Source organism: Stomoxys calcitrans, chromosome 2 (genome assembly GCF_963082655.1).
Source record: "Stomoxys calcitrans chromosome 2, idStoCalc2.1, whole genome shotgun sequence".
Taxonomy (NCBI): domain Eukaryota; kingdom Metazoa; phylum Arthropoda; class Insecta; order Diptera; family Muscidae; genus Stomoxys; species Stomoxys calcitrans.
Genome location: NC_081553.1, coordinates 12,987,608 through 13,007,454, shown reverse-complemented (window position 1 = coordinate 13,007,454; position 19,847 = coordinate 12,987,608). Strand labels below are relative to the sequence as shown.

Genomic DNA, 19,847 nt, shown 5'->3' with positions numbered 1-19,847 from the left:
TCTGTTAAGAAAGTTCATCGGGCGCTTCTTCTATTAAGCGACGAAGCTCATTTTTGTCCCAATGGGTACGTAAATGAGCAGAATTTTCCATTTTGGTGTAAAGATCAGCTAGAAGCATTGCAAGAGCTACCAATGCCTTTAGAAATAGTCACAGTTTGGTGCGGTTTATGGGCTGGTGGCACCATTGGACTGTACTTTTTCAAAGATGATGCAAATCGTAACGTAACTGTGAATGGTGTGCGCTACCGTGAGATGATATCCAACTTTCTTTTTTGCCCAAAATGTGGTTTCAAGAAGACGGTGCCACATGCCACACAGAATGCGTAACAATGGACTTATGGAGTGGCGAGTTCGGTGAACATTTTATTTCACGTTCGGCACCGGCCAATTGGCCGCCTAGATCGCGCGATTTAACGCCTTTAGACTATTTTTTGTGGGACTATGTGAGAGCTCATGTCTATACAAACAAGTCCACTTCAATTGACGCATTGGAAGACAACATTGAAGCATTCGTGAGATTCCGGCCGAAATGTTGGAAAGAGTTTACCAAAATTAGACTAAGCAGATAGACGATTTGAGGCGCAGTCACGGTCAACATTTGCATGAAATAAACTTCAATCATAAATTTATATGGACCATACTATGGATTCAAATAAAGATTTCATGAATTTTTCTGAATTTTATGTGTTTTGTTTTTTATATTTTTGAAAAACTTTCCTATAGCTCTTAAAAGTCACTTATTTGAATAACTTGATGTTTTCAATTTCATAGAAACCGCACGCAGTTTATATGACAGCTACAGCTCGACCATAAATTCTCTAACAGTGGCTTCAAAGTCTCGAATCTGGGTCGACTCCACAACCCAGGGTATTAATGTTCCAATCTTCAGCAATTTCAAATGCAGTCAGGAGATAGCCATCCAAGCGATAGCTATCCAAACTCGGCGTGGTTTTTCGGGGCAAACATACGGTAAAAAGGGTGCTATATCAAGATAAGTTAAGATTGGACATAGGGCTATAGAGTGATTTTAAACAAACAGCCGGACGGACATGGCTAGATCTTTTACGGTACATGATCGTTTGTAGCGTTGAAAATGTATAATTTGTTGTGTTCAAAATAGAATGGCAAAATGGCCTAGCCATCGGTATTGGGTATAAAAACATATACCTCTTTTTTGGCTTGTTGAACATTTGGTAGGTTATGGGCCAGTTAGGTATGATTTTTCTTAAATTTTGGTAGGAAATAATTTTCTACAGTGGCAACACTGGCTCTGATCATAAACAATCAGTTGGTGGTAAAACGCTCTTCCCACTAAATGCTTTGTATTTTAACACTAACTCTCATCCAAAAACAAGTGGCTACGACAACAACAAATTATAAAATTTCCATTGCATCTCCAAAGTGACGTATCCTGGCAAGCCGTGAAAATTTCTTTATTTATTTTGAGCTCCGTTGGTATATATATCAGCTATATCCAAATCTGGACCGATCTGTGCTGTATTGAACAGGGATGTCTAGGGGCATAACTTAACACAACTCGCTATATCGAACTTCAATGAAATCGGACTATTATTAATGACCAAAACCCTAAATTGAGATATCGGTCAATATGGCAGCAATATCGAAATATAGACGCAACTCATTGTGCCTAATTTCAGTGAAATCTGTTAAAAAATTCACCTTTTATGGGCCTAATACCTTAAATCGACTGATCGGTATATAAGGCAGCTATATCCAAATCTAGACCCATCCGGTCTGTATTAAACAAGAATGTCGAGGAGCCTTACAAAACTCGCTAAACTAAATTTCAGCGAAATCGGGCAATTAATGCGACTTTTATGCGCACTAGACCTTAAATCGAGAGATCGGTCTATATGGCAGCTGTATGGAAATCTGCACCTAGATCGGCCATATAAACCAAGTTTGTCGTGGGACTAACACAATTCACCGACCCAAATTTGAGAGAAATTGGACAATTAATGTGCCTTCTATGGGCCTTAAACTTAAATTTAGAGGTCGGTCTATATGGCAGCTATATGTCGAGGGGCCTAACGAAACCCACTGTCCCAAATTTCTGCAAAATCGGATAATAATTGCGGCTTTTATGGACTTAAGACCCTAAATTGGCAATTCGGTCTATATGGCATCTATATCTAAATATACTCCGATCTGAACCATATTTAGGTCAGATGTTAAAGCAACTCACCCTTTAAAATTTTGAAATCGGGTAATAACTAAAGTTTTTAAGGCCTTCAGACCCTAAATCGGCAGATCGGTCTATATGGCAGCTATATCCAAATTTGGACCGATTTGATCCGTTCAAGAACTTAACCTACGTGTTGCAAAAAGACGTATCTGTACCAAATTTCAGCGCAATATCTCAATTTTTGAAAAATGTAGAGTGATTACAATAGACGGACGGACAGACACTCGGACATCGTTAAATCGGCTTAGAATTTTACGACGCTGCAAATATATATACATTTTGTAGGGTCGGAAATGGATATTTTGATGTGTTGCAAACGGAATGACAAAATTAATATACCTATGTGAATATCCTATGGTTGTGGGTATAAAAATTCTAATTTCTTAATTGAAATTGAATAATTTAAAATTTATTATAATATATATATTTCCAATGCAAACCTATATACCGATTTAAATTTCAAATAACTACATGTAGTGTGTTACAATGAGAAAAGCTGTTTGTGTAAAGCTCTGGTTATAAAAAAAAAACAAACAACTTGGAGTATGCGCCTGAAAGCACACCCCATCAAGGAACTTTCTTTCAATGAAACCCACTGACACATTTGGTCATTTGGCAGTTCCTTTAAAGCTATACGACAAACAAGTTGAACAAAAATTCAAAACGCAGTGTAACTCAACAGTCCCTAGAAAAAAGAAAAGGAAAAGTGAAAGTAAAAGTAGAAAAATAAAAAAAAATTAACTCAACTATAGCTAAATGTAATTAAACCATTTTAATTCAAGGACTTATGAGAACTGAAGGGACAATAGATAAGAAAAAGTGTATTTTTCCTGCTATAATTATTGAAGGCTACTTTTTCCACATTTTTATACTAAAGTGAAAAGAATAATTCTGTGTGTATCCTTAATTTTCCGCTTGCTCTTGCTCCTTTGTGGAGTATACACATGACCCTATTGCAACGAAAACAAGTTAAGACATCCCACACAGTGTAAATGGAAAACTAAAACGACTGTGGCCCTTGGGAAATGTACATCTAAATATAGTTCTTACCAAGGAGTCTTGTCAAGATTAAGGCAGACCCTGCTCGAGGTTTCCTAAAAGGGTGGAAGACATTTCCTTAAGCAGTTATGCAAATTTCTTGAACATTGAACTTGGAAATGAAATGGAAACTATTCTACAGTTCAAAAAAAAAAAAAAACGACCCTTAGGAAAGGACGAATTGTGCATACAACCAAAGAACCAATACATACAAAGACAAATTTACATGCTCATGTATACAAAATGTGTGCACACACAGGCAGACACCAAACAGCTTATTAGCTTTGGGTATCTTGGCTGCCCTTACCCACTCAGAATTGCGACATCCATTATTACACTTCAGCTACCTATCATCATCATCATAGTAGTTGTCCTTCCTTGTCGCCCCGGCAATTGTATTTCTTAAGATTTATTTTCTCATTTCTTTTTTTTTGTTTTTCGTTTCTTAAGCAACCATTGCCAGTGCCGGTTGTCTGCTTGCCAGCCTTTTTGAGAAGACTCTTGAGGGCTCTTCTTCCTCTGTCTTTGTATTTGCATTGAGTGAAGGCGCCCCTAACTGCAGCCATGGCTTGTCCTTACTTTCGTCGAGCCGACTCATTGTCACGTCAACCTTCCGTGGTTGCGGAGCCTGCGGGCAATTGGACCTTGGAAGATGAGGAACCATCGGGTGATGCTCTAACGTTGACTCACTTACAAATGGCCATACAATTGTTGACTGCACCTTCGGTAAATGGCAAAAATACATGAATATTTGGAAAATTTTGTTTAAATGCTTTTTGTTTTTTGCTTTAATTTCAGAATGAGGATTTGAATACTGCTGTAACAGCGCTGATTTTAAAATACCGCAAAAATTGGCCAAAAATTTCTAAATTGTAAGTATGGGGATGAAAAAAGTATGCCAAAAAAAAGTAGAACCGCTTGCACAACTGTGCTAAATTCAGCCGGGTCGAATCTTAGGTACCCACTACCATGGATTCCGATAAAAATGTACCCTAGTTAACTCGGTTTGTATTTGCATTATTTTGATTCTGGCTTCTATGGTCTCAAGAAGTCATATCAGGTTATTGGGTTTTAAGGGCCTTTATCTATTTATGAATCTGTGGATGTAGAATTTACCAATTTTCAGACAAATTGGTCAAAAATTCAGGCTTCTAGGAGACCACGAAGTCAAATGCGGAGATCAATTTATCTGGGAGCCATATCAGGTTATAGACCGATTTGAACCGTATTTGGCACAGTTGATTGAATTCATAACAGAACACAACTTGCAAAATTTTTGCCAAATTACATAAAAACTTCGGCTTCGGGGGCTCAGACGTCAAGTCGGGAGTGCAATATATCAGCTATATAGCCCGATTTCACCCATACTTGGCACAAGTGTTGGAAGTCGTAACAGAACACTACGTGCAAAATTTCAGTCCGATCGATAACAATTACGTCTTTTTATACCCACTACCGAAGGATGGGGGTATATTCATTCTCTGATTCCGTTTGCAATACATCGAAATATTCATTTCCGACCCTGTAAAATATAAAGGGTGATTTTTTTGAGGTTAGGATTTTCATGCATTAGTATTTGACAGATCACGTGGGATTTCAGACATGGTGTCAAAGAGAAAGATGCTCAGTATGCTTTGACATTTCATCATGAATAGACTTACTAACGAGCAACGCTTGCAAATCATTGAACATATACATATACATACATACATATACACATACATATTCTTAATCGTAGTAAAAATATAAGACGATCCAGCCGTCCATCAGTCTGTTCAAATCACTCTACAGTGTTTCAAAATAGAGATATTGAGCCGAAACTTTGCACAGATTCTTTTTTTCCACAGACAGGCTAAGTTGGAAGATGGGCTTTATCGGACTATATCTTGATATTGGCCCATATAGACCGATCCGCCGATTTAGGGTCTTAGGCCCATAAAATCCACTTTTATTATCCGATTTTGCTGAAATTTGGGACAATAAATTGTGTTAGGCCACTCGACATTCTTCTTCAATTTGGCACAAATCGTTTCAGCTGCCATATAGACCGATCTCTCGAATTAAGGTCTTGGGCCCATAAAACGCGCATTTATTGTCCGATTTTGTCAAAAATTGGGACAGTGAGTTGTGTAAGGCTCTTCGACATCTTGCTGCAATTTGGCCTGGATAGGTAAAATCTCTCGATTTAAGGTCTTGGGCCCATAAATGGCGCATTTATTGTCCGATGTCGAAGAAATTTGGGACAGTGAGTTGTGTTAGGCCGTTCGACATCCATCGTCAATTTGATAGGACCAGATTTGGTTATAGCTGCCATATAGACCGATCTCTCGATTTGAGGTCTTGGGCCCATAAATGGCGCATTTATTGTGCGATTTCACCGCGATTCGGGACAGTGAGTTTTGTTAGGCCCTTCGATATCCATCTTCAATTTGGCCCAGATGGGTTCAGATTTGGATATAGCTGTCATATTGATCGATCTCATTTAAAATCTGATTTCGCTTTTATTTGATGCAGTGACTTATGTTAGGCTCTTCGACATCCGTGTCGTATATAGATCAGACCGGTCTATATTTGGATACATCTACCAAAAAGAGCAATATTTTGTTCCACAAAATGGAACAATGACTTCTACTTATTAGACCAACCACTCAATGACCGTGCCGAGTTTGGTCTAAATCGGACCATATTTCGATGTAGTAGCTACATCGAAATATGGGAGCATAAATAATGCATTTTCAACGGATTATGACGAAAAGTGGTTTACATATACATAATTACATTACATAATTTGTGGAATATTACTGAAAGGAAATTATCTGGTCACCATATCCACACATGGGCACTGCTGCCTTTGGAATGGTCACCATATCCACACATGGGCACTGCTGCCTTTGGAATGAAGGTGGCGAAAAATCTCTCCTCAATTTTATTGCTCTGCTAATGCCTACACTTATACAGGGTGGCTGATGAATATTGCTACAATGATGAATATTGCTACATTTTTTTTTCGGTGTATGGAATACATTTTTCTTTTATTCATGTTAAATTAAATTATTAAATTAATTATTAAATTATTATTAATTAAATTAATTAATTAATTAATTAAATTAATTATTAAATTATTATTATTAAATAGAAAAAAAGTTATTACATTTTTTTTTTGGTAGCGGCTTTCATCAGCCACCCTGTAGAAAAAAGTTTGCTGAAAATAACAATAACAACCCAATAGGGAGAGGCAAAAGTCGGGCGGTGCCGCTACATCTAACTCTGAACTGATTCTGACCAAACTTCTTAGTTATTGTGGTAGACATCGAGGAACGCGTTGTGCACAATTTTGACAAGATTGATCAACAAATGCGCTTAAAGTGGTTCTAGAACTGACTTCCATGAAATTTAATAGTCGTATCGAGAGTCAAGAGAAAATACCTTCTGCCAAATTTCGAGAGAATCGGTAAACAAACGATCATTTTATTGCATTATTACTGCAAATCGGACGAACACATATATGGGAGCTATATACAGATATAAACCGATTTTTTCAATAGACTTCGTCTCTACACCAAAAAACATATTTGCGCAAAATTTGAAGACGATCGGATGAAAATTGCGATCTGTAGTTTGTACACAAATTATCATGGAAAGACAGACAGACGGACGGACATAGCTTAATCGAATCAGAAAGTTATTCTGAGTCGATCGGTATTTATCTCTCTTCCTTCTGGGTGTTGCAAACAAATGTACAAAACTAAGTTATAATACCCTGTACCACTGTAGTTTTTATGGTGTCGCAGATCAGTATTTCGAGATGTAACATATGGATTGACTTGATTCATATCTCCCCCCTCCCTCTTATGGTGGTGTGTATAAACGGAATGACTAGATTAATATCCCCCCCGCCCCATCTTATGATGGTGTGCATAAAAATATATCAGCTTTAATGCGCTGAAGAAAGCCATTGTGCGGCCATTGTCATTCGCGAAATGGCCGAATATGGCACCTGCTAACTCCGAGACCACTTCTCCAAATGCAAACAATTAGCAACCTCTGCTCCACGGTGCTCTTAGAACTATTAATGAAAAAAAAACCTATTTTAGCGAAACCTATTTTAGTGAAAAGTTTTTTCATTCAGTATATAAACACGTAAGATGAGTTTTTGGGACCATCACAATTTTTGCGCGGTGTACTACCAATTGCGTCACGATAACAAAAAAGCAAAATTGTTTCCAAAACATTTCGCCAGTGTATAAGAGAGTGTATAAAATAATCTTTATATTTGTATCTTCGATTTGATAGACGCATCGATTTGGGAACTTTGAAGACCTATCCCAACTATGATTACTTGGCTGACATTCAGGAAATCCTCTTGGAAATGGATGAGTCCAGTGCCAGTGAAATATTGGTATTGCTGGGCGAAGAACTCATAACTTCATGCTGCACTGGCATCATAGAAAGAGCATTCCGTTGCTTGGGTACCGAGTTACAAGAATTCTTGGGCTCCTTGGATGGCGTATACGATGTATTGAAATTCCAAGAGGTAAGCATGTCTATAAAACATAAAAACATTCTAAGATATCTGAGGTTCTCTCTACATAACAGGAAGAGGATTCCAGTGACACCGGGTTTGTGTGTGCCGGTGATGGTGAATTAATTTTCACTTCTGAACGTCCAGTTATAGCCTGGCTTTTATTGGGCTCTCTTAAAGCTTTGACAAGAATTTTATTCAAAGTTCAGGTGAACATTAAAATTGAGCCCGTAGAGGGTGATAGTCGGCGCTATCGTTACCTTTTCTCCTTGGCCAAAGATGGTCATGCTCGTGAGACTAGTGTTGTTGCCAAGGCGGATGAAGTTGCTCCTACGCAACGCAGCAATTCTACAAACGCTGCTGATTTAGCAATGAACTCAAGTACCTTTTGCAAGGCATTTCCTTGGCATTTTATAATGAATGAGGATTTGGAATTGGTGCAGTTGGGTAAGTGGGAAGTCAATGGCTTTGGAGTATTTTATTTTTTTAAATGTATGTTTTCTTACTAAAATTTATAGGACGCGGTTTCAGTAAATTGTATAAACCCTATATGGCTGAGGCTGGTTGTCATGCTACCACATATTTCGATTTTAAACGACCCAAAGGTTTGACTTTAAAATTCCGGGACATTGTTCGACGCACTTGTACACCATTTTTGATCGCTTTGAAGAGCCCACCGGATGCAGCAGAATTTACAGCAAAGGTAAGAAACTGTTCGAGAAAAAAATTATAAAGGAAAGACATTTTTCATGGCTTACTAAGGTGGCTACTGCAAAACGTTTATTTATTATATGGGTAAATTGGATGAAAATGGATGGGGTAACCGCAGAAACCTGCCCTTGTTATCTTAAAATGCTAAAAGGATTTCTACTTACGTTTACAACAAGCTAAAGCTGGTGGAATATGGGGGTGATAGGTGGGAAATTTCAGATGACGGCTTAACAGCTTTCGCTGAAAACTTGTCTGAATTATCACAAATATCACCAAAGTCTGATTGATTGTTGTCTAGCTCTAATTTAATTTAGCGATAACGTAAAAATTTCGGACCAGACAGCACCTTAGAGATTAAGTCAATCGAATGGATTTAGATCCACGAGTTTGATTGTGGTAAATGAGAAATCTATCGTAGCAGACAGGATCAGGGGTTTGGGAAGTGTATAATCAGTAACCATTCACACCGTTAGTGTTCAGCGCTCTAAGGATAAATCCCGGGACGGTCAAAGTTATTCTCCATGAGACATTTCTTTGTTTATAGGAAGTTTTGGATGATCCGAGCTTGTCTAATGGTGATTTGGATTCTAGAAAAAAGTGTTCAACTAAAGGTACACTTTTACGGTACAGAACGCTGCAAATGGCAACCTAATCCTCTAAAAGTGTTGCACTTTTAAAATTTTCAGTCGAACTTTTTCATTTGTGGTACTAGAAAGTAAAAAAAAAAAATAATTGAATATATTTCAAATTCCAATTAACTATTTAATTCCTTCATAGAACTGCAAAATAAACCTGTTTTAAAGCTGAATTTAGTCTTGTGAATACCAGGCTTATTTTTTTAGATATAATACCGACAAAACAAAAATTTCCAAAAATTCAAACAAAATTTGCTTTAATGATTGCAATCAGCTGTTTTACGCGTGAAGTTGATCTAAATTTAGGCGTTCACGAACATATATGATATTCAGTGTACGCCACTATTTAGGTGTAGGTGCCTATGAAATGACGTCAGTTGTTTTAAAGGCTGCATTCTCCACCGTGGACTTGGTACGGTGCAAGAAATCGACATTTTTTCAATCAATAGGCAACACCATTACAAGCGGTGGGGTTTTATTATTATTATTTTTTTTTTTTTTTTTTGTCAAATGAACACTAAATTTCGATTTCAGTGCGACATGTCGAAATCACCATAAAATATTCAGATTCGGAATCCGCTTCAGTTTGAAACACTTGGTCCATTGTGTTCGTTGATTTAGAGAAAGTGAAACGAGCGTAGAGATAACATCCATTGACACATGCGCAAGGAGATAAGAGTGAGAGAGACAGAAACAAAAACCGGGGCATTAACTGTGGTTCCACCTCTTCAGCCTCCCCAGGCGCTTACAGAACACTAAAATGATATTAAAGTCGAATGTCTGTGGAAAGCTTAGAAAAGAAAAGAGCTGTTCACCCATCAAGGCGTTTCCTCACCAACGCGGGGCTTGGCGCAGCAGACGCTCAACCGTTTTCAACATATCCACAGACCCACAGAATTCAACCTCTTTCCCAACATATCGCTATGTCAGCGACCTGACATCGCAGTGGCCCTTCAGGAGTCCCACCAACAGATTGCAGTCGCCTTTCTTCAGCCCCAGGATAATCGACTGAATTGTCCTAAAGAACCTCGGTCACAGGACCCTCGTCACGCTGCAACCCTCAGCGACATTGAATGCCAGGTTCGCGCTTTCGCCGTAATAGGCATCCACCATACCAAACAGCCAGCACAAGAACTTCACTTTCGCCGCAGAACAAAACGTGGATAGTTCGTCAACCACCTCATTTCCCGCCACCCCTTGATGGCTAGGACCCCATCACAATCTGATATCAGCTCCCAAACGCCGAGACGCTCCTTTACAGCTATCGACAAGCTCCTTGCAGCACTCGACCTCACACGAGCCGCAGACAGTTCCTTCAGCGCCGCCTGATTGTCCACACATATTGTGGCAGGGTCATAGCTTCTGACCCAGAATCACATCCATTGCCCTGGAAATCGCAAAAACCTAAGCTGGCAAGACACTGCACCCTTCCAGAAATCTATGTATCTCCCTAACTCCAAAGAACTCAACAAACACCTCTGCCCCGGTGCCGGTGCCATCATACAATATGGACCTCGGTCTAAGGACAATCCCCCTTGCTCCTTCCTGGGAGAACTTCTCCTCGTCCCCGATATCAGCATCGTCGCGATACCCTGTACCTTCTTCATCAACCAGCAAAGACTCACCTTCTCCTGGGATCGCTGCCAAACCAGGCATCCATTGGTCAGAATCGATTTTACCACAGCAGTGGTTTAAGTTCCCAACTCCTTCCTATCGAGTTGCGAAAAGTAGAGCGTATTCAGCCCCCGTTTGACTCCGCCCTCAGCGTTCCTTCTTCAGTTCAACTTCTGGTCAAGAATTATGGCAAGGTATTTAGCCTCCCGAGGAGGTGCCGTAGCGCAGATGTTTGCATGTTCGCCTATGATGCTGAACGCCTGGGTTCGAATCCTGGGGAGGACATCAGAAAAAAAGCGGTGGTTATCCCCTCCTAATGCTGGCGATATTTGTGAGGTACTATACCATGTAAAAACTTCTGCCCAAAAAGGCACTGCGGCACGCTGCTCGGACTCGGCTATAAAAAGAAGGCCTCTTATGATTAAATTTAAATCGGACAGCACTCATTATTGATATATGAGATGTTTGCCCCTGTTCCTTAATGGAACGTTCATGGGTCAATTTGCATTTGCGTTTAGCCTCCTGAGAGAGAGGCAGCTTCACTCCATCCAAGACTGGCCTCTTAAACTAGTCATAACTCCTGGAGCGTTAGTAATATAGCTCTGAATTTCCGCATGTAGCTTCGTGTAATGATCACGCAGTAGGTTACAGTACTCGATTTCTTCAATGTAGCCACTCAATCATGTTTGCTGCTTCCCCATATATTAAGATATAACATCAAGACACCCGATGTGACTTTTAGCTCCCTACAGAATTCTATCCAATTCAATAAAGCAATTTTCAGATTTAATGTCATTACATCCACTTTGCCCACGTTTTTAGTTCTGTTTGAATCTTTTAAATGCTCAAAGTGTTTTTTCTTCTATTTTCAGGGTCTCGAGATCAAAGGTCAAATGGTGCACTGCCCCGAATCGAATTCGTTGCTTTTCATGGGTTCTCCCTTCCTCGATGGTTTGGATGGCCTAACTTGCAATGGACTTTTCATCTCCGACATACCATTGCATGATGCCACCCGTGAGGTGATATTGGTGGGAGAACAGGCTCGTGCCCAAGATGGTCTCAGGCGACGCATGGACAAACTCAAGAGTTCCATTGAAGAGGCCAATGCTGCCGTTACCAAGGAACGTAAAAAGAATGTCAGTCTTTTGCATTTGATTTTCCCAGCGGAAATTGCCGAACGCCTCTGGTTGGGCGCCAGCATTGATGCAAAAACCTATCCAGATGTGACCATACTGTTTAGTGACATTGTGGGTTTCACCAGCATCTGCTCAAGGGCAACTCCTTTCATGGTCATCAGCATGTTGGAGAGTTTGTACAAGGATTTCGATGAGTTTTGCGATATGTTTGATGTTTACAAGGTGGAGACAATTGGAGATGCCTATTGTGTGGCCAGCGGTTTACATCGAGCTTCGATTTATGATGCCCATAAAGTGGCATGGATGGCTTTGAAGATGATTGATGCATGTTCGAAGCACATAACCCATGATGGAGAGCAGATTAAAATGCGTATAGGTCTACATACAGGAACTGTACTGGCCGGAGTGGTAGGCCGTAAAATGCCACGTTATTGCCTGTTTGGGCATAATGTGACCATTGCCAATAAATTTGAGTCCAGCAGTGAGGCATGCCGTATTAATGTTAGCCCCACCACAAGGGAGTAAGTCTTTGTTGGAGGAAACTTGCGACAATTTTCTTATCGTTTTTCTTCTTCTCCAATTTATAGATGGCTTATAAAACATCCTGGCTATGAGTTTGATTTGAAAGCACGCGATCCTTCTTTGCTGCCTAAGGAATTTCACAATGCCGACAATGGCACCTGCTACTTTATGGATAACTATCGCCATTTCTCTATGGATGAAAGTTTACCCTTGGATGAGCACATTACTGCAGCCATGAAGTCCATACAACCTCAACTGGCCGAATCTTAAGTCAATGATCGAAGCTCTTTATTTTGATAGATATATCTAAAGCTTGTCCCAAAGCTCAAATGCTTCGAAACATTTTTGAGTGCCAGCTGGCATTCTTTGAGAAATTTTTAAATGCTTAGACATTTCAAAAGAAATCAGAAACAAACCTAAAAGCACTGTTGGTTAATTAAACAAACAAAAAACCGTGGTACATATAACATAACTAGAATTTATTCAATAAACTCAACTTTCATTCAATAGCTTCTGCTGCGTTCATTTCTCAATTGGCTAATCATTTCAAACTCGGGACTTTTTTGCTTTAAGCAATACTGCAACTCGAACACTGCATCACTTAGGTTGTCCTTTTTGAATTTGCTATTGGCCTTATGGGAACAGTATTTAACGAATTCCTTGGCTTCAGAAACATCCATTTGGGCTTCTTCATAACTACGCAATAGTTCAATATCCTGCAATGACACTCAGAGTAAAGTGGAAGCGACTGTAGTTTGATTTTGTTGGGAATACTTACATCCACCCTTCCATAGGCATCTATAAAATGATAGTTTTGATAAAGACACACCAACTTATTTTTATACAGTGATTGAAAGGTAATTTCTAAGGATTGCGTACTTTCAGTTGCCACATCGCCATCTTCGTCAAAGGAATCACAAAACTCGGAAGCTGATTGGCCAATCGATTTGGAAGGCTGTAGTGTAAGATGTAGCAATAGAGGTGTAAAAATGAGTTAGGCAAATATCGATCATGGCAATATGGATCTTAAATGAAAAATCTTTGAGAATAGAGCAAGAAATTGACTTTCACTTCTGGGACCAAGTGTCTGGAGGTCCACCACACCCTAAGAAGGATTTTTACTGGCCATTGCAATGTGGGTTTTAAATAAGAGGTACTTGAGTGTAGAAAATCCATAGGAAAATTGAAATACATTTTCAACTACAATTAGGCAGAAATGTTCAAATTTAGAGTACTTCTCTCCAACATAGCATAATCGGGCGCAGCAGAGCGGGCCGGGCTCAGCTAGTCTTATATATAAAATTCAATTTTTGTTTGTTTGTTTGTCGGCTTGTTTGTTTGTTCCGTATAGACTCAAAAACGGCTGAACCGATTGATCAGGACAATATGGGATTCAAATCAAATATATTCAAAAGTAGAGTACGAATTTCATAATAAAAGTTGGGTCCAAGTATCTTGGGGGTCGCCCCAGCCTCAAAACCCCTTAAAATTGGTTTATTTGACGATCATGACAATATGGGACTCAAAGGAGAGGTATTCGGGAGTAGGCTACGAATATGGTCAGGAAGAAGAAATATGCTTTATAATTTGTTGATATTGGAAGGGGGTGGACCCTCCCCGTTACCCCAAAAATACCACCCAAAATCACAAGTCTACCGATAAAGACAATATGGATATCAAATGAAAGGTATTGAAGAGTAGAATACGAATATGGTATTGAAAATTGTGTCCAAGTACCCAGGAAGACGCCCCAACCCCAAAATGTCTAAAAACAGACAAATTGGTCGTCCATTTTAATAGGGGGATTAAATGAAAGGTATTCGGGAGTACATTACGAGACTGGCATACAAAACCAGATCGAAGTGTAGGGGGTCACCCCACCCCATGACTATATGAGACTCGGTTTGTTTGTTTGTTCCGTAGAATCAAAAAAAGAAACATAGGATATATAATTTTTAGATATCGGATGACACTCACCCTTACACCAAAAACGCCACCCAAAACCAAAAGAGGACTGATGGGCACAATATGGGTGTCAAATGAAAGGTATTGGAGACTAGAAATATAATATTATATTAAATTTTGGGTCCAAGTACCCAGCGGGACGCCCCAACCCAAAAACACCGCAGAATTATTCGACCGCAAACAGAATTATTCGACGTTCCGATCAATATGGGACTCAAATGAAAAGTATCCGTTAGTAGATTACAAATATGGCATACAAAATTAGGTCCAAGTAATGGGAGGTCGCCTCACCCCGAAATACCCCCAAATTGGCAAATCAGCCGACCATGGTAATATAGGATTCAAATGAAAGATATTTGGGAGTAGATTCAAAATATGACATTAACATTTCCGTTCAAGTCAAGGTGGTTCTTTTCCTCCTAAAAATACGACGAAGAGATTAATTGACCCATTATGGCAATATGGGACTCAAATAAAAGGTATTTGGGGTGGAAATTGGTTGGTTTTCGGGAAGTTTATATTCATTTTCGGGACAAAGACCCTGGTGTCCATCCCACCTTCAAACACAACTTATTTACCGATCATGCCGTTATGGGACTCATACGAAATGTTTCTGAAAGTAGAGGACGAATCATATATTTACTTTGATGCCAAGTGACCACCCCCGAAATACCCCCTAAACCTGAAACATTTACCGATACAGTAATATGGAACTCAAAAGAAAGAAAATACAGTAATATGGAACTCAAATCATTGACTGCTTTCCGATTCAAGTTGAGTTTATCAACGAAAAGGGACCTTTTTTATAGGCGAGTCCGATAGGCGTGCAGCAGTGCGACATCTTTTTGGGTAGAATTTGTTACATGACCACGCATGGCATGGTACCTTGCAAGTGTCGCCAGCATAAAGAGGGATAACCACCACTTTAAATTTTGTCTGATGTTCTTTGTCGGCCTATATGGAAGCAACATGTAAATATGGTCCGATAAGGGCCATATTCAACTTGAATATCGGGGCCCCTTGTACAACTTTATGTTTCAAGTTTCGTCGAAATCGGACAAAAAGTGCTGCTTTTACGGGCTTAAGACCCAAAATCTCCAGATTGGTCTATAACTGCCTTATAGACCAATCTGGAGATTTTGGGTCTTAAGCCCGTAAATATCGTTAAGCCGTATAAATATTTACATAAAATCCGCTTTGACCCATTTTAGAACATAACCTGCGTATGGGAAAAATACGCATAATTTCAACTCAATATCTCAATTTTTGAAGTCAGTAGAGTGATTACAACTGACGGACAGACGCAAGGCCATCGTTAAATGGTCTTAGAATTTTATGACGATCAGAAATATATATACTTTGTAAGGTCGGAAATGGATATTTCGATGCGTTGTAAACTGGATGACTAAATGAATATACCCTCTATTAAATGATGGTATTTCCAATGACAAAAATATTTAGAGCAACATCCAAACGGCTGCCAGGTACAATGCAACACAACAAAAATGTCTAAATATTAACACGACAGAGAAATATCCATCCCAATGTAGGTATTTAAACGAAAACAACCACTGCCATAGGTATAGGTATACACAGAAAGCAGATCATAACACAAAACCATAATAGAGTTGTGCGAAAATGCAATGCTTTTAATATAATTGTCTATGATAACCTCGAAACAAATCCAAAAAAAAACTCAAAAAGAGTTTGAATTACCGATTGAGATCTGCATTTAATTGGAAAAATTTTGAGTTTGTATTATGTTACAACATTAAATTGATCTCGGCATAATTTTCAATATGCACAGTCTTTTTAAAAATTAAAAAAAATATGTACGAGTATTTTTCACAAATTCTTGCAAGAAGTCATTGCAAAAGAATATGTACTTTTATCGAAAACAAAGTCCAACGTTTTTCTGAAAAGAAGTTTACTTGGCAAAAATTTCCGTAACGTGAAACGAATTATTTTTTTTGCTTGCGTCCGTCTTTGAAAATCAAGATAGCGGTTATAGGAATAAAGATTTCCATTTAAAATGGGCAATAACAGTTCACAATTCCCGATTTGACTTTTTGCAAAGTTTTACATTTTGTACAATAGAATAGTCTTTGCGATTCATATGATTTTCCAAATACGGACCACAAATGAGCTTTTTGAATAATAATTTTAGTGGTCCAAAGGTAACTTACTTTGCGGTCTTTGATCAATTTCCTATAAAAATACTAAAAAACAATATTTTCTAATTTAATATTTTAAAACTTACATCTTTCGACTTCCATGAGGAATTTCCCATAAAAGTGTATTCAAACAATTCCAGGCAATGTGTACGTAACTCCATTAATTTGCTATAGGAATCCACACATTTTCCGCTCAAAGGCTGGCCAATATTAATATTATCCACACATCTTTCCTCATCAAAGGCCTCTTCGATGTCATCCCAAATATCCATAAGTTTTATATTCTGAAACCAACAAATTGGAAAAAATAACATTAAATCAAATTCTACATATTATATACCATTAAACATGCCTACATCTAGACCACGGGTCCTAAGGTTCATTAGACCCATTTTGTGGAGAAGGCATTGTGAATAGCAATGAGTATCAGCAGTATCAGTCCAATTGAATGCATCCGCTTGAGGATATTGTTCCATACAACGTTGACTAGCAAATCGTATAAGAGATTCTGGCAAAATTATCTCCTGATTCTGATTAGATAAATATGGGGAAACAGATTGGAATATCTCAAATTTCGTTAGATAAGACAAATTTGGTAAATGCTTCTTACCAATCCATTTTGGATGCCAACTCCCCCCTTCACTGCGTAGAAACAAACCAATATTGACATTAAACTCAAAAGCACTCTGCAATTGAAGCCTTCACTAACCCCCATGCTGAAAACATTTGTGTTTACCAAATAAAATAATTTTCTTAGGGAGTTCTTAACAGAAATTTGTCAAAATACTTGTATACGCATTCAACAACTCCGACGACAACTCTTCTACTGTTGATGAGTTTTAACAAACTACTACCGCTACCATTATTTTCAACTGTATGTTAGCGGTTCACCGCACATTGGTAGAAATGCTAAAAAATGAAAGATAAAAATAAGTATTTTTTTTTTATATTTCTTTTATGTTTGTATATCTTACGAGGGCAGCTATATAAATGTTTGTCCTAATCATGAAAATGCAATTTTTTATCACCAAAAACGGTTTTATTGTTGTTTTAAATTATTTATACACTCAAGCATGCGATCAAACCAATTGTCGAAGCACTTTCTCCACTCCGATTGCGACACCTCTAAAACATGATTTTTGAAAGCTTCAAGAGTATTTTCTGGCGGAGGAAATCATTGACCACGCACTTTTATCTTAATATGCGAGAATAAAAATAAGTCATTGGGTATCAGGGCGGTGCTGTACGGCGGATGACCCATCAATTCGACGTTTTGGTTGGTTAAAGAGGTGCTGGTTTGAGCCGATGTGTGAGAGCTGGTATTATCATGGTAAACAATGATTCGTCTTCTCATGTTCGTTTTTCGAATTTCTCCAAAGACTTAAGGCAATCAAATTATAATGTCCTACGTTGCTCAAGAACGGGGATTGTCGCCACATGAACAGTTATGGTGAAGAAACAGGCAACCATTTGCTTCGAAGCGCTTTCTACACAAAAAACTTTCGTAGGATTTGCTCGACTTCGAAGACCCACACGGTCGATTGCTGTTTTGTTTCGGGCTTATACGAATAGATCCATGATTCACCACCTGTGACGATCTAATAAAAGTATTTTAATGCGCCACTATCGTATTTTTTCAAGTCACTGTTAACAACTTAAATAATGGCCGTACCTCAAAACATTCTGAGTGCGATTATGCTAGAAATTGTTAAATTTTCCAATGGAAATGTCAGATTGAACCTTGCTTTCTTAATATTGGATAAGCCAGAAACTTTTATAGCAGCCCTCGTACTGTGGTATGAGTTTTCTTACTAAGTGCATTTGTTTGAGACATCCAGAAGCAACAAAATTACCTCAGGCATATTTTTGAAACCCTTTTGTCAAAATCCGGTGAAACATGCAACATTTATTAAGGCCTAACAGATATATCGCAATATCGGCCGATTTGGACCAAACTCAGCAAATCAAACTCTGTTCAAGACAGTAAAGCAGCGGTGGTTTTCCCCTCCTAATACAGGCAACATTTGTCAGGTACTATGCCATGTAAAACTTCTCTCCATAGAGGTGTCGCACTCCGACACGCCGTTCGGACTCGGCTATAAGGCCTAGATATTTTGGAAAAAATCGGTTCAGATTTAGATATAGCTCCCATATATATGTTGGTCCGTTTTGGACTATAATTGCTATTATATCGTCATTTTTAACCCGATTCTCACGAAATTTTGCACTAGTGATTCTCCTAAAAATCTCAACATAATTTGGTGAATTTCATAGATTTACTGTCGAGCTTATTTACAAAACTTTATAAAGCCTTAAAATAGGTTTAACTGACAGTTGTGTAATGGAAATATGTCGAATAAACCTATTTCAAATCTACATTAAGTATTGTGAATAAGGCCGTGTGTCTCTATTTATGTGGCCACCACTGTGTATATTCTTTCAAGAGTGACAGATAAATATTTCTGTGAGTTATAAACGGAATGAAGAAGTTATTATACCTCCCATACCTATGGTGGTGGGTATAAAATGAAAATTTCACCCACTGTGCCTCAATGGTTTTTATTTCTTTCATTTTCCGCCTCTTTGGCTTTGATAAGCAATGTTTACCAAGAATACTGGGCAATTTGGTGATAATACAACACGCTCAATATAAGTACCTCAGATAGGTGGAGAAATAAAACCAAATGTGATTCAATAGCCTTATCAAAATAATGCCCTACGTTGTAATTAAAACCATTATCTGCTAATAATTGTGTTATTATTCGATTAAATACCCGCAGAAACTGAATACAGAGATGAAATTTACTCCGAAAATGTTATAAACAAAATTTATCTTGCCAAGATACTAACTTTCGTAGATGCAAATGGAATTTTGCCTATGAGCATTCCATAAGGTATAAATCTGAGGGGATTTGACTTTTTCCGTTCATACTCCACTTGGCCCTTCAATCGTCTTTCTTGTTTGACTTTTGACTTCTTCAGCATGAACGGACTTCATGACATTATATGTGTTCAAATATTTTTCGAGTAGTAGATTTCCCAGCCAATACTATCGTATTCATTTTTGGTATGTCTAAAAATAAATTCTTAGAAAATAATCCCCAACCTTAGTCCTACAATTACACCCATAGCTATTAATAAATCTAAAAGCCAAAAAAGTGTTTGCTTAATTAGCAACTAGAAGAAATTCTAATATTTTATTACCTGCAAACATCATAAGATAAGGCCAATCAAAGTTTCATGGAAGAGTTGCAGTGTTTTATGTTTTCCTTATCAACTGCAGAACAAATATTTGAAGGGAATATCCAGAATGTTTTTTCTCAA

The 19,847-nt window shown here is 38.3% G+C and overlaps 2 protein-coding genes and 1 long non-coding RNA gene across 3 annotated transcripts; 1 reads left to right on the top strand and 2 right to left on the bottom strand.

Annotated features, from left to right (window-relative positions):
• The first annotated feature begins 2,812 nt into the window (after positions 1-2,812).
• On the top strand, positions 2,813-12,893 carry LOC106080643 (head-specific guanylate cyclase). The gene is made up of 8 exons (XM_013242080.2): positions 2,813-2,964; positions 3,695-3,970; positions 4,043-4,116; positions 7,538-7,778; positions 7,841-8,213; positions 8,285-8,469; positions 11,599-12,383; positions 12,450-12,893. The coding sequence occupies exons 2-8, from the start codon at positions 3,809-3,811 to the stop codon at positions 12,652-12,654; spliced, it is 2,025 nt and encodes a 674-aa protein (XP_013097534.1). The 5' UTR covers positions 2,813-2,964; positions 3,695-3,808; the 3' UTR covers positions 12,655-12,893.
• On the bottom strand, positions 12,843-17,365 carry LOC106080644 (uncharacterized). Its single transcript, XM_059363381.1, has 6 exons — positions 17,311-17,365; positions 17,134-17,239; positions 16,880-17,053; positions 16,610-16,807; positions 13,163-13,339; positions 12,843-13,100 (listed from the first exon to the last, which is right to left on the bottom strand). The coding sequence occupies exons 2-6, from the start codon at positions 17,236-17,238 to the stop codon at positions 12,888-12,890; spliced, it is 867 nt and encodes a 288-aa protein (XP_059219364.1). The 5' UTR covers position 17,239; positions 17,311-17,365; the 3' UTR covers positions 12,843-12,887.
• A 1,905-nt stretch (positions 17,366-19,270) lies between these two features.
• Positions 19,271-19,847, bottom strand: LOC131995336 (uncharacterized). The gene is made up of 2 exons (XR_009397385.1): positions 19,728-19,847; positions 19,271-19,666 (listed from the first exon to the last, which is right to left on the bottom strand). It is a non-coding gene; the product is annotated as an uncharacterized LOC131995336 (long non-coding RNA).

Coding starts and splice junctions, on each gene's coding strand:
- LOC106080643 (XM_013242080.2), top strand. CDS start 3,809: ATGGCTTGTCCTTACTTTCGTCGAGCCGACTCATTGTCACGTCAACCT. Junction 3,971..4,042: donor AATTGTTGACTGCACCTTCG/GTAAATGGCAAA, acceptor CTTTAATTTCAG/AATGAGGATTTGAATACTGC. Junction 8,214..8,284: donor TTTGGAATTGGTGCAGTTGG/GTAAGTGGGAAG, acceptor TAAAATTTATAG/GACGCGGTTTCAGTAAATTG.
- LOC106080644 (XM_059363381.1), bottom strand. CDS start 17,238: ATGGGGGTTAGTGAAGGCTTCAATTGCAGAGTGCTTTTGAGTTTAATG. Junction 16,808..16,879: donor TTAGGACCCGTGGTCTAGAT/GTAGGCATGTTT, acceptor TGTTGGTTTCAG/AATATAAAACTTATGGATAT. Junction 13,101..13,162: donor ATGCCTATGGAAGGGTGGAT/GTAAGTATTCCC, acceptor GTGTCATTGCAG/GATATTGAACTATTGCGTAG.